The 14651-nt window shown below is 35.5% G+C and overlaps 1 protein-coding gene across 5 annotated transcripts in view; it reads right to left on the bottom strand.

The window, feature by feature from the left end:
• LOC132787985 (uncharacterized) overlaps positions 1–14651 on the bottom strand; it is a 28716-nt gene that overhangs the window by 13373 nt on the left and 692 nt on the right. For 2 of the 5 annotated variants that reach the window (XM_060795257.1, XM_060795254.1), the window contains 2 exons: positions 1304–1356; positions 192–240 (listed from right to left, as the gene is read on the bottom strand). In XM_060795257.1, coding sequence (XP_060651240.1) covers positions 192–240; positions 1304–1348 — 94 coding nt within the window. In that variant the 5' untranslated portion in view covers positions 1349–1356. Of the gene's footprint in view, positions 1–191; positions 241–1303; positions 1357–2900; positions 2925–14236; positions 14532–14651 lie in introns of those variants that run through there. The other 3 variants (XM_060795256.1, XM_060795258.1, XM_060795255.1) reach the window with 3 other exon arrangements.

Genomic DNA, 14651 nt, shown 5'->3' with positions numbered 1-14651 from the left:
ATTTATATGCATAGGTATTATTTTAAGCCAGGAAACAGCTTCATCCGCAAACAATGCATGGTAAAGTGTAAGCTGGCGCCATCTAGTGTTGCGTAGCCTCAAACTCCAGTTTTAAACTTCTTCACATTTCTTGGTCGACTTCATGTCTTTACCTAGTTAGCTTAGCAAATAGAGAGATTCAATGTACTTACTCGCAGAGGTCGGGATCTGTGCACCATGTGTCGTTAGAGTTGCAATTGTCTGCAAAGAAAGTGGATAGAGGAGAATGCTCATTAGCAACGCAATAATGGGGACACTGGAGGATGACGATGACGATGACTTTGGCGATGCCCGCGATGAGCTGGGCCATGACCATGAGGCCAACTGCGACCCATAAAGCCGTTGACATAAATCACGAACGAGCCGACATTAATGCCGGACTAATCTCTGTGGCAGGCAGCTTGTAGCTCCTTTAATTAAAATGCAAATGCCACAAAATGCGGCAAGAAGATTTTAGTTTCATTCGTGTTCAATTGCGAAGCTGGAGAAATGGGAAACATTATTCTCACGATTCTAGACGAGAAACTTTCGCCAGCTCGCGCCAGGTTAGAGTTGAAACCCAAGACGACGCGGCGATGATCACGCTGAAGTGAAGACTGAGACACAGAGAGCTGCTTAGAATCTAAGCTAAGCTAAGCATGGAAAGCTTGTTGTTGTGCCACTTTTATTTCGTTTCTTTTTTTTCTTTTTATTTTGGCAACTTGGCACGAACACGAATCGATTTTTAGCACTCGCGAGAAGAGCAGGAAAGCAATTGCGGGGGCAGCGTGTGGCGCAGGCATGAGTAAACATGCCCCAAAGTGTTTGGCGGATTGATGTTGATGCCACAGCTCATATTCGGGTTAATCGCTGGCAACTGATTGATGTCTGGCTCAGCTCTGAGTAAGGCTGAAATATAGCTTGGGATTTGTATTTGGAAAATATTTATGGCTACGATATTGTTAGATAAGAATAAAATATAGTTGCGGAGATGCGAATGGGAAAAAGCCAAAAGAAATTTGATACTGCTGATAAGCAGAAATGTCGCTTAAATAATTTGGTAAACTAAAGGGATTTAAACTTTTGGTTTAGAAAGATAGAAGAATGAAATGAAATAATTTAACTTCACAACCTTCATACAGATTTTTGAAGTTAAATAATTTTGTAAACTAATTGAAATTAAATTTTGCTCACCAGTCAGTCTTCGTAATTATTTCGGACTTAAAAACAATATTCACTCTACTTCTTTTAATATGTATAAATAGTTTGCATGTGGTTTACTTACGATTATATGCAGCGCTGTGCAGAGAATTTGAGTGCTTGACTTCATAGTGGCAGCTGCAAAAAATATGGGAGAAGAGCAGAGAAGTGACAGACGATTAATGAGCATCAAAAAAGGGAAAGAAAGAAACTGGTTTCAAGATCTGCACAATGCGATTACATTATGCTAAATCATAAACCAAACCCACAAAAAAATATATATTATATATTGTATGTATAATAATGAATTATTGATGTGTATAGCATTGTGAATGTGTTTTCGCCCAACTTATGCCCCAAGGCGAAACTTTCAACAGACAAACAAAAACGCATACAGAGCCCTCGCAATTGGGTCAGCAAAGTGGCGGGGGAGAAAGAGGGAAGAAGCATCCGCTTGTTGCGTGTAACAGCCAAAATATAAAAATGGGTTGAAATCAGCATAAAAAAGTGGAGTTTGCAGCCCAGGAAGCGCTGAGTATAACGGTACAGGCGTTGTAACAGGGCCGCCTCAACGAGATGTTGCATGCCTCATAACAACAACACAGAAGCTGCAACAGCAACTTGAGCATCAACAACACGTCGGACAACAAAGCCAAACAGGTATTAAACACATATCAATAACCAAAATGGAGCAAATGATAAGCACTTTTCATGCAACTGGCAGCATTTCCTGCATTGCATTTACAATTCAGCTTGCTGCTCACAGGTTATTGGTAATTGCAGCTCTTGCTGTGGCTATTGCTGTGAGAATATTGATAGCTACCAGTCATGGCCAGGAAGGAGACTTCGCAGATCATTATCACTCTAACGCTGGCTTAGCGCTGCATGCGACCCAAAAGCCGCCAAGCCAAAGCAACAAGCATCTTACATGCTATACGAGATGACCACGCGCGATAAAGTGCTGACAATGATTTCTGGTTAAAGTAAATTACACAGTAGCAATAGAGAGAAGGGTATGCTGGACTACAGAAGAAGGAAGTTGTTGGATAGATACAAATTTGAACCGTTCTTAATACAGTATACAGTTTCAGCTGTCGTGGCTTGTCTGCTTAGGCTGACAATCTATGTTTTATATTAAATGTAATGGTATGTATATCCTCATACCAAATAAACATGGTGTTATCTTTTAGTATTTCTTAAGAAAATGAATTTGTTATATTTTCACGATAATATCACATTAGTGGGAAGTGTTTCAAGACAAAGCTGTAAGTGGTGTTTGCTTTGGTATATTTCAAGTGTAATGGTATATCGTTATACCAAATAAACCTTTAGATGTGAATCAGTATTTTCTCGGTCAATTAAATCTAAATTCTATTTTAATTATAATATTGCTTTGCAGTGTTTTGTATTTATTGAAAATGTATAGCGTTTATCTCACAGTAAACCGTAGATTTCTCACTTATTATTTTTGTGTTGTTGATAACCATTAGACAGAGTATTCTCTAAGTCTATCACTGGCTTCCAAGAAACACACTCCCATTTGTTGCTTCTACTTATTGTTGTTTACTCTTTGGCTGCCAACACATTTCATTCACAACTTTATGATGTCACAAGATGCCAGACAAACATACAATTGATAGGCGGTCAGACGGACGGACGGACAGACGGAAAAACCGACTCACCCATTGAAATGCAACGTTGATTGCTGTTGCCGTTGCTGTTGCAGTAGCAGTTACAGCTGTTGCAAGCAAGCGCCGTAATCTCTTTAGGATTTTGTGTTATTATTTAAATTGGGTCAAACGATATCGCGAGCGTCTCGTTGATTAATAGCTGGCATTATGTTCGTCTTTCTGAGTGCACTACGAAAATTCACCTCGACAATTTGTGAAGCCCGCACGCTCCAGAGTTTTTCCCAACCGCATTGACACAGTTGAAGCAATAAACTGAACTAAAGCCAATGCAAAATGCTTACTAATACTACTAACTACATGCCACTAACAACAATGTGAACTGCGAGCCACACAATGAACGCAGTGCAATAAATTAACAGAAATTAGCCGCATGACGCAATGCGGCGTTTAGCGCAAAAATGTCACTAACAAAAATACAAATAATCGTAAGCTAAATAGAAGTAAATAAAAATAAAACTAAAAATAAATGCGCAGCTCATGCAGGTAAAAAACAAATGGAAATCAAACCCACAAAATAAAATAAAAATAAAATGCGGTGCGGTGCGCATTGCGCTCAATGGAAATTATGAATAATGAACTCTTGATTGGCATCTGCTCTCGTTACCCAGTTTCATTGTAAAAAATAGAGAGAAAAAAGCAAATGATTCACATTTGCAAAAAAAGTGAGCGAAATGGGAGCAAGTGACCTTCGTATCATGGGGGAGCTGTCTGATATTGCTCTCGAATTTCAAATTGCACGAATTTTGAATTGCGAGTTGCATGAGCTCGACTAGATTCATGAATCTGCAAACAAATGGACATAATTACGAATAGTTGTTGAGTTGGGGATGAAGTTGCATTAAGAGCTTTCAATTTGACTTTTCAATATAATCTCTATAAAATAAACTTTATTAACGAGATTTAAGTGTGACTATGGCACTTAATTAAAAGAAAGCAAATGATATTATAATTTTGTTCTTGCATCAAATGTATATAACAGGCAGAAGTATTACGTTTCGCATATTATTTTGGTATAATTGAATAATAATACTGTTTTTCTTATACTGAAAATGAGTATTTCATAGTCGAACACATTTGACTGTAGCTTTCTTATTTGATTTTGAGTAGAATTAACAGAGTTAAAAGAATTTTGTGTAGTATCTTTTGAATTGTTATTTGCCAATAATTACTTGGTTATTATTCTTTTTAAGTATTCAGCAAATTAAATGTGAGCTTAATGAGTCTCTTCGAAACGCAAAGTAATTATTTATTTAGGCCTTTATTGAGGCCTTTAGGCTGACAACAAGTAATTAAAGTTTTATTTCTAAATTACTAAATTGGTTTCTATGATTTGTTTTTTAGGAAATCAACTTTTTATAGCTGATTCTTCGTTTCATTAGAGTAGCAAACATTCATACTAATTGTTTATTTATTATTTGCTAAATCACAAAATTTTACTTCTAGCGTATATCATATTTATTCAATTATTTGCAGTAATTGAAATTTTATTTCGTCTTGTCTAAATTGAATTCTAAGGTCTGCTTTTAAAGAAAACAACATTTCGTATAATATTCTTAATTCCACGATTTACTATGATTGTTAACTATTTATTATTAAATACAGTACTAGAAGTTGTATTCAATTATTCGTTTGCTACCCTTCAGTGAATGCACAACCAGCAACTACATAATATATGTTATATTGTATTATGCATGTGATAATATCATATTATGCATGTCTCCCGCTTTTAACATTGAGTTTTCATCATGAAGTCATTCAATTGATCACTGCGGCATCAACTGACTGAGTGCGCTCAGCTGTAACGGATATTTATATGCGATTGTCAAGTGTCGAATTCGTTTGACACACATTCCATAACACCAACAGCAACAACAACAAAACCTTAAAACTAAACAAACGCGAGTAAAAAAAGCCGACAAATGGGCCGTGCAACTGAATAAATTAAGCAAGCCAGAGGGAAAAAATAACAAAAATAAAATACATACAACAAAATAGGAGAGACAATTGGGTAAACAAAACAAACATACACTTTTTGTTTAAACAATTGCATTTTCATTTAATGTGGCGACTAAATGACCTCGCGTGTTTCCACTAACATTTCCATATATGCAAAACAACGACAACAAAAACGTCTGCGATAAGATTTTATGTTTAATTTTTACAGCTTTCTGCTTGAGCAAAATTGAAAGGAAAAACTAAAAAACTGTAAAAACCAAATACCAAAAAACTAAAAAGCTTTGCGCGTAATTGTGCGTTAAATGTGTGTGCGCATGTTTTAATTTTCCAGTTTTCCAGCTGCTAATTGAGCAGCAAATGTCGGCACATTAGGGTTAAGTTGGAAAATGTTCGCATTACGGTTAATAATTTGAGTTTCAGTTTAATCAAAAAACTGCTAATCGAGTTGCGGCATCTGAACTAGTTCATTGAGCAGAAATTATGTTGCTCCACATAAAAAACGAAAGACTTAAGACACAAACTTTAAGCGCCCTACTGTGACGCGATTAAATCACAGCAAGAAGAAGCACAAAATAGATGTAGAACTAGACGTTGAAGAGGAAAAGGAAGAAGAAGAACAACAACAAGAGTAAGCACATCGATAAACGGGTTAACTTCATTAGAATACGAGCGGAGTCGTTGTTTTACAATTAGAATATCACACGCTAGCAATCGGAATACAAGTAGCAAAGTAACTAGCGAGCATGCTCGACTTTAAAATATGCAATACATTTTATTTTTATTTATATATGAACTAGAAGCTAAAACTTATAAAATATTACTAATAAAGGATTAAAATATGTGTACTTATTGAATCGCAGTTTCTTTTCATTTTCATTTTGTCAAATTTTGATATGTTTATAAAGGAGAATATGATGATTATAAAATTATGCAATATACGATCCGAGGTTATGGTATTAGCTAACAACACTGAAAAGTCGAGAACATCTATCATAAAAATTGTATTCTTAAAGGTTGTTAAACTTTTGTTTTATCATTGAACAATTGTTAGTTGTACAAATTAAAATAATTTATATAATTTAATTATTAGCTAGTTATAAAAATAAATACAAATACAAGTGTAATCATAATATGGGAGTGAAACCACTGATATTTTCTAATATGTTTTGTTTGTTTTAATAACATATAAATTGATCATTTGAAATTGATGTTCTTATGAGCAATCATTAAATTAAAAAAATTTTAAATTGTGTGGTTGAAGTCTCGGAAATATTCTTCCCAAATTGAAAAGGTTCTAACTCTTCATGGCTTTCCAATTGTGTTCTTTTCTCTCATACCAAAGTTAAGGTTTGGTTCTAACTTAAAAGACCTTTCTACACAATGCCTACTTGGTATGAATACGGTCATGCAAATTGCCAAAGGCAATACAAAAAAAAACTGTGTTAAACACATAGGCAAACACATACATACACACATACTGAGACACACCAAGCACAATGTTTGACCTATTTGAAATGGGCATCGACAACAACGACGACGGAGACGACGACGGCGACTTTGTGGCCAAGAGCCAAGATTCTAACAACAACTGACAACAACTTTCGGTTGTGGTTAAGCCAAGTGCCATAAAAATGAGAAATCTTTGGCAATCATCGTTCAATCTCGAAGCTTTGCCCTTTCCCCTTTTTGTCCACCGCGTTCTCAGATGATCAATCAGTATGGAAGAAGTTGCGTATGGCTAATTTCGCTGCAATTTTCGTTAGAAAGTAAGTTGGCCAAGACAAGACGCGCAGCTTGGCTGCATTTTTCACTGCGTGTCTCGTGACTTGTGCTGCATTGTGTTCTTAATTATGATAATTAATGGTGAAAAGGGTCAATACAAAACACTGGAAAACGCATAAAATATATTTCTATGGCTGTGTGTCTTTACTTCATCTTCATCTGTGTTGTTTTTGTTTTTTTGTGAACAGTTAATAGTTGCTGCTGCGGCTTAACAATGTTGTTTTTGGGGTCAGGCATGGCTTTTATTTGTTAGCTTCTTTTTTGTCTTAGCTTTTACTTTTACCTCAGCGCTCAGCGAGAGAACTTCAAGCGCGTTCGAGTGCTAATCAAATGCGTTAAAGATCATGATCAAAAAGCCAATTGAACACAGACTTTCACCTGCTTAACTATGCAGCGGACGGATGGATGGACGGGGGGAATTAGAATTTCAAATCGAAGACTTATAAACAAATATGTCGTTTAAATGCCAGGTAGCCGACGAAGCCAGCGATGAGACGACAATTAAGTGTCATTTGGCTGCCAGCTTAAGGTAACAATTTGTGGTGACTAAAAGCGGGGGGCAGAAGAGCCAGAAGGAAGGCTGAGGGTAGACTGATCAAAGTTAACGCAGTCAACGAATCGGAACGGATGCTTTTTTCAGTTTTGTTTTTTTATTTTACTGTCTAGCGTTTTGCCTCAAGGTCATTGCAATTGCCCATCCGTCGTCGTCGTCTCAAATGAGCTAACAATGCTTTAATTTGCCATTAGCCAGACAACAACAACAGCAACAACAATAGTTAACAATAAACAACAAACAATAGATGCAATTGCAACGCCAACATTAACGCCAATTTCCATTGTATTGTTGAAAATGTTCATCAGCATTTTCCAGCGGCGCGTCTGACCAAGTTTTATCTTTATTATGATTGTGGCGTCAATTTGCCAATAACAATTAAAATAAAGTGCTAAAATTGTGGTAGATGCAGCGCAACTTAAAAAGTTCATTATTTAGCCACTAACTTCTTCTAGAGGCAAGTCGATTGCAACATGACCATAAAATTGTCTTTGCCCAGCATTTTGGACAGAGCAAGTTTCAGTTAAGCGACGAAATTGGAAAGGCTGAGCTCATTATGTTGTCCTTGTGCAATGCTTATGATACCCTGGATATTAGAGTTAAGCGGTTTGTTAACAGCTCAAGCTGATAAATAAACTATTTATTTTATTATTATAAAAAATACTTATATGTTGACTGGCAATTTTTCCATATTATTACAATTTATTAACACTTATAACTAATATAATTAGAGTTCACGCAATTTGCATTTAGGTGTCGAGGTCTTATCGCGAGTTTACTCCCTAGGGTTATTAGCTATAATATTAAATGTAAACATTATATTGTAATTAATATTATATAAGAAATTATTAAGTATTTTACAGATTTTACTCAAGAGAATACTTTATTTTAGTAATTTCATTTGAAGGGAAGAGCGAGGGCTTTAATCTGCATGAAAATAATATTAAAAGAAGAATACAAAAGAATAGAGTATTTTAATTTCTGGTAATTGCAACATTTATGAGGTATTTGCAAATTGTAAATGGGTAATTCTCTATTTAGTGAAAAAACGTATACCAAAACATTTTATAATTTGTAGTTCTTCTTAGCTCTCGATTAGAACTTTAAGTAGAGCCAAAAAAGATTTTGAAATTATTATTAATAAATTGCAATAATATACTAACAGGTGAATTAAAATATTTTCCGGTACACTCCAACTTAGTTCGCTCAAAATATACTTCGTCATTATAACACTACATTTTAAATGGGTTATAAAAACATTGTCTTAACTTAACTTCAAATATTGACTTTGCAATTAGAGTCAAAGTTGCCACTTTGGCATTGTTTAAGCAGAGTATTGGTTAGTCGCCAACTTCTTCGCATTCTTACAACGAATATTTGCAGACATGCGTCAATATTGGACTTGCGTGCATGTCAAGTCGTGAGTTCGTCCGTCCGTCCGTTCGTCAGTCCAACAAGTTAGTCAGTTAGCCGCGGTTGCAAAACCCGCCCGCGTTTGGCAAAGTGCGTTAAATTGGAGCGCCGACAAGTTGCCACATCTTGTGTGAGGCATGAGAAGCAACAACAAACGGAGCACTGCCCAAAAAGTGTGTTGCGTCTTTTATGATTTGTTTGCTCAGCGTTCAGCCAATTCCATTTCTATTACAATTTCATTGTCTTCGTTTTTTTTTTTTGGGGTTTTGTCTTTTCGCCACGCAGTTACGTAAAATTTTCTACAAATTGTTTTTTTGTCGCTGATTTGTCAAGATGTCCAATTTGGCTTTGGCTCAGTGCAAAGCTTCAAGCTTATTGAGCACCCACAGTCAAAGATGACGCGCCCTGAGGCGCAGCTTTTTTTCTCCAGCCAGTTTTTGACGCCTAGCTTGCTTATCTTTTCTTTCTTTTTTGCTTAGCCAAAAATAAAATAGAAACACGCAACAGAAATTCGCATTGAACGTGACTTGAGCTACGTTTGTTTTTTGAGTATTTTTTTGTAGCCGTAGGACTTGAATATGTTTCGATTTTTATCAGCGGCCTCAGCAGCAGCAACAACAACAACAGTTTTACAGTTGCCAGACATTTACTTTGCTTTTTTATTTGGCTTTGGCTTTGGCTTGGCGCCCATTGTCTGAATTTGTTGTTGGCTTGTTGGTTAGTTGGCTGTTGTCTATCGGCTACCTGGGGCCAATAGCAAAACTTGTTTTGTTTTTTGCTTTTTTTTTCGCCGATCACCGATCGCCTAACAGTTCCGTTTTCTGCCTGGTTTTCAGTTTTTTTTTTAGCATTGTTACTGCGCCTAGAAGTGCTTAGAGTCGAGGCCTTCAGTTACAGATACTACCATATAGTACATATTTAAAAGAGAGCTAAACTTTTTTTTAACTAATTGGTAATTGGAACAATGCCAGACTTAACTGCAAAGTGCGCTATAAAAATTATATATTTGAGAAAAGCCAGTTTTATATTCAATTAAATAAAGAACCTCTAGCTATAAAAGAAAATTTTATTTGTTGGTCGTAACAAGTTGTCGAACATAACTTTTAATTAGTTTAAAAATAACTGTTGCTACTGTTTAAGATGTTTTAACAGAATTTAATGACTGAACATTCTCAGCTTGTTAATTTTAAATATTGCGTTGCCATAATTCTCAAAATAACAGCTAAGCAGTAAAAGTCAAATACCTTTTGCGTCATTCGCTGCGCTTTTTGGCTGTCTACACACAAAATGAACGGCATCAAGCAAATGCGAATACGAATGCGAGCGAATGATCTGGTTCAAAAGTCATGACTTTGCCGAACATGCACCAGTTTTATCGTACTGTTTTGTTGCTGTTGCTGTTTTACTTTTTTGCTGTTTTTGCCTAGCTGCCAGACAGACAAATAGACAGCCACACCCACGCCCCGTTTTGGCTTGGATTTGAAAGTGTTTTGCGAACCATTGTAAAAATACTACAAGCTACGTTTGCTCTACACAACTTGCAGCAGCACAGAGAGAAAAATTAACGACAATTATTAAAATAAAATAAATAAAACCGAAATCAAAGTCCTTGTTATTAGTTGGAAAATTCATAAAAAAAATATTATATTTAAGATCTAACTGACTCCCTTTTAACAAACTAACTATAATAAAAATAACAATAAAAATAAATGTATAAATATTAATGCGAATTTGTATTAAAACGAATATTACAATGGTGTTTTCTTTGTAAATAATTTGTACTTTAAAGAATAAAATTTTGCTTTCGCTGAATTTCTTTATATATAATAAAATATACATGGTATCGACATAGATCGTTTCTTTACTATTTCTTATTATACTAACTGTGTTTTATTTATTATTAATGATTGAAATCAGTAATTTTTTTTCTTAATATTCTAATAAAGTTCTAATTGTCATTTAATTAGAATGAATGAAATATTCGAATCAACATTTTTGTGGTCAAGCTTTCTGGTTTTTAAGCTTGAGTAATTTTTGATATTTATAATTATTAATAAACATTATTCATACTTTTTTCTTTGTGTAAACTGTTGGGCTAAACTAACCCACGCAGCGCTTGTTGCATTAGCTAAAAGACTGCATTTAAGTCGGTCTGCATTTTGGCCAGCAACAAGCGTTTTTTATGCACAGAATCCAGCCAGACTACTTTTCATTTAAAACAAATACGACACAACACAGCGACTTAGAGCCGGACTCGGCTACAACCGCAACGACCTCAGATGTCGAGTGAGTCATGTGTAGTAGATACAACTGAAGCCACGCCTTGCCAAAAAAAAACAACAACTGCACAAATTATCAGATTTGCATAATTATTAGAGACTGTTCAACTCTCACGTCATGGCGATTGTGATTGCGACTGTGAGTAATGCGTGCACAGCAAGTTCGTTGCCTAAGTCTTTCATTTTGGAAGCCGTTAGCTGCTTGTTACTCGCAACTGTAAATCGATATTATTGCCAAAAAAAAAAAAATCAAGCAACGATGAACAGCAATCAACTATAGAACTTAAGTTCTTTTACAAGTTGAATGAACTGCTGTCATATTTTTTTGCTGCTTTCTTTTGGCGTTTTCATGAGCTGGCAAAACGATTATAAATCAATTTTTAAGCTGAGGCGGAGTTCATGAACTTTTCTTTCACACATCCAGAAATGTGCGTGTTCATTCGTCATGCGAAAGGGAAATATGTAAATGAAATGCGGCAACAGTTTTTCCCCCGTTGATGATGATGCCACCAACCAAATGTTGTAAGCGCAACTCACTTTTCAAGTGCCTGCCAAAAAAAAAACTCCAACGAAATAAAAATAATACAAAACAAGAAGACGGGGAAAAAATGTGATTTTTTTCGACGCGTTTGTTTCAAGGTCACTTGTTCGTTGTGCGTTGTTATATAAACAAGTTAAGTTCATTATGGCCAAGAAGTGGCGTATAAATGTGTGGAGCCAAAACAGGTCTCAGTCTCTCTCAATCTCTTGCCTTTTAATTATATTTTCAAAATCATTTTTCGACTGCGTTGGCGGCGCTTACCGCCAGACACTATGTACATATTTTCCCCCCACACATCGGAGAAATATATCCATCGATGTGCTACCCACATGGCGAGTGAGAGAACTTTGTTCATTTGTTGTTCTATTAGCTCGACGATTGCCAGCAATTATTCACAACAAAAGGTGTTGCATTCAACACACACATTTCCATGAAAATATTTTGATAGTTAACAACCACAAATTAACCAATTAATAGGCAATGCATCAAAAAGCAAAAGGAAAAATCTGAAGCACTTGAGAGATTTTTCATTCAACATTTCGGATGATGCAAGCCGCCTCATCTCTCTGTCTGTCTCTCTTGGCTGTCTATCAATCAAATTCTCTAATTGCTTCTTTAGACGCCAACACACACACAATGCAAAGGCACAAACAAGAAACCAGCAACAATCGGAACGCAGAGTCATAATTATGGTTAAGGCCTTTCCGTTGGCCAAGCCAAGTGCTAAAACTTAGACAAGCTCTCTTTGTACGTTGCCAGTTATTTTTTTTTTCTGTTTATGATGCCTTTGCCAGCAATTGTGGCTAATATTTAACAGCAACTTCAGCTTTATGTCTGCCCCCAAAGAAATGATTAATGATATTCCCAACTTCTACGCAACATTTCGAAATGTTTGCCAGCCAATTAGCAATAGATTCCACTGTACTTCAAGCACAAACACACACATACACAGACAATGTGAGCAGCCAGCAGCAGTACTTGAATGTAAATTGTTTTCTACTTGACGGATAACTATACGCAAATGAGGGTACTAAGCCCACCTATTTGATGCATTAATGAGCTTAAAGCTAACTCAAACAGTTTTTAAACATTTGTATATATAGAAAAACTATTGAATTTACTATAATTCTTCGACTCGCAAGTGCAACTTCCAGCTAAAAACCCTTGAAACTGCATTTAAAGCTTACCACAAATTTTAGATTTAATTTATTTAGTGTTTAATACTTAATAAGAATTATTTGTCGCTCTTAAAACTCAAAACATATAAACCATTGGAAAAGCATTTCAAACTAATTTCAAATTGTATTGTATGGCAAGAATAATGTGAATTATATGTTTGTTTTTTTAACTTATAACAGAAAATGAAGAGTTAAAAAGCTGTTAATATTTGCCTAAAGTTATAGATTAATTTTAACTTGTATTGAATGGCAGGATTCATAAAAATTATTTGTAGTTCTTTGAAAGCATGAAGCTAAAAACTATAGCAAAGCAGTTAATGTTTGTCTAAAGTTTCAAAATAACTCGAATATAGTAAACAGATGAGAATTTATTTGTAGGTTTTTAAGCTAACAGCTTATAAAAACTTATAGAAAACTAGTTAATATCAACCTAAATTTAAAGTATTATTTGGTGTAATAATTGAAAGATAGCAAAGAATTAATTTAAGTTTTTTATTATTCAAATTCGAAAAGCTAAAAACGTAAACAACTTTAGTTTAAATTTTGAAACTTTTGCGAGCTCATAGTTGCGTTTTTTTCTAAGTCTAAGTCATAAAAGCATGGAAGCACATAATTTAACATATTTAAGAAGCCCGTTTTTAGTTGAAAACGATGACAGCTTTCAGCTAAAAGTTGAGCTCAGTTTGCTAGAGCAGAAGCTAAAAAATGTTAAGCCAAAGCCGTCGCTTAGCGTACTTTAACTTCCTATTTCTTATGGCCGGTTTGATTCTTGGTATTTGTGCAGTCATTTCCCCGGTCATGACGCTATTACAGAGTTTTCGGATTTTCAGTTTTCCGCTGCCGCTGCTGCTGCTGCAGCTGACACATAAAAATTAAACATGCCGCACATGCAACAGGCAACAGCAAACAAAAAGCGGATGTCCGTGACGTGGCTAATATGAGAGAGTACATAATACATATCTGTGTACATTAAATACTACTTGTGGCATGCCACACATCCATGTGGCGTGCGCTGTGTCATGCAAGCTAATCAGTTTCCAGACTTGCCACATTTGTCGCCTTCGCCATCGCCATCGGCATCGCCGTCGCATCTCCGTCGATGGATGATGTAACGCAGCTCAGCGAACTTGGCAGCAAGTGACAACCAATTTTGGGATGCTCTTGCAACCTTGAGAAACAGGTTCAACGCGCAATTCGCAATTCACAATTCGCAAATGTTGCGACAGGAAAAACTCCAACTAAATTAAATGGTCTGCTTGACCAAAAAATATAAAGATCAACTAAAAATTGTATAAATATACAAGTTGGAAACAACTCACAACTTTTGTTGTTATATTTGCGACGAGCCTAAAGTCAAGTCGAGGCAAAGCTAACCGGTTTTCATATGATGTTGATGATGATGCGGAGACCGCCTCAGACGATTTATGAAGTCATCTTTTGTGGCTAAGCTCAACTCAGCAAAACTCAGCTTGCAATTTTGCACACACACGGCAAAACATCAAACATAAAGTCGAAAAATTCAAAAGAAAAAGAAACACCTCGCTATAATGAATCTTTGAGATACATATTCCACATCGATAATTAAGCTCTATTTTTGGGGGCTCGCAAAAAAAAATAAAACTCACCTTTGTCGTCCCGTTTTTTTCTTTTTATGATCTTTCTCTTCTCTATCTTTTACTTTTGTGTAATCCAATTAGTTGTGTAGCTTTTGTTTTATAACAAACGTGTTGATTTTGCAAACATTTGTTGCTCTATATAATTTCCAAATTTGTGTGTTGTACAATTTATTATTAGTATTTAATTTACATTCATGTTGTTTGTAACGTTTATTTTATTTCTGTGTTTTTAAACGATTTTTTGCCTCTGCAATTTAGTCAAATTTGCATGCATTTAATTTTGGCCAACTTCCTCTTTGTTTTGCTATGGAAAATGAAACAAACAAAAAACCAGATAAACAATGGCAGCCGACTGGAAAAACACGATGCGAAAAACTTGCGAGAGAGCGTAGCTCTTAAGAAAAGAGCATCGCAAAGAGAAACG

This window comes from Drosophila nasuta, chromosome 3 (genome assembly GCF_023558535.2).
Source record: "Drosophila nasuta strain 15112-1781.00 chromosome 3, ASM2355853v1, whole genome shotgun sequence".
NCBI classification, from domain to species: Eukaryota; Metazoa; Arthropoda; class Insecta; order Diptera; family Drosophilidae; genus Drosophila; species Drosophila nasuta.
Note: the sequence above shows the minus strand (reverse complement) of the source record. Positions and strands in the feature narration are given on the sequence as shown.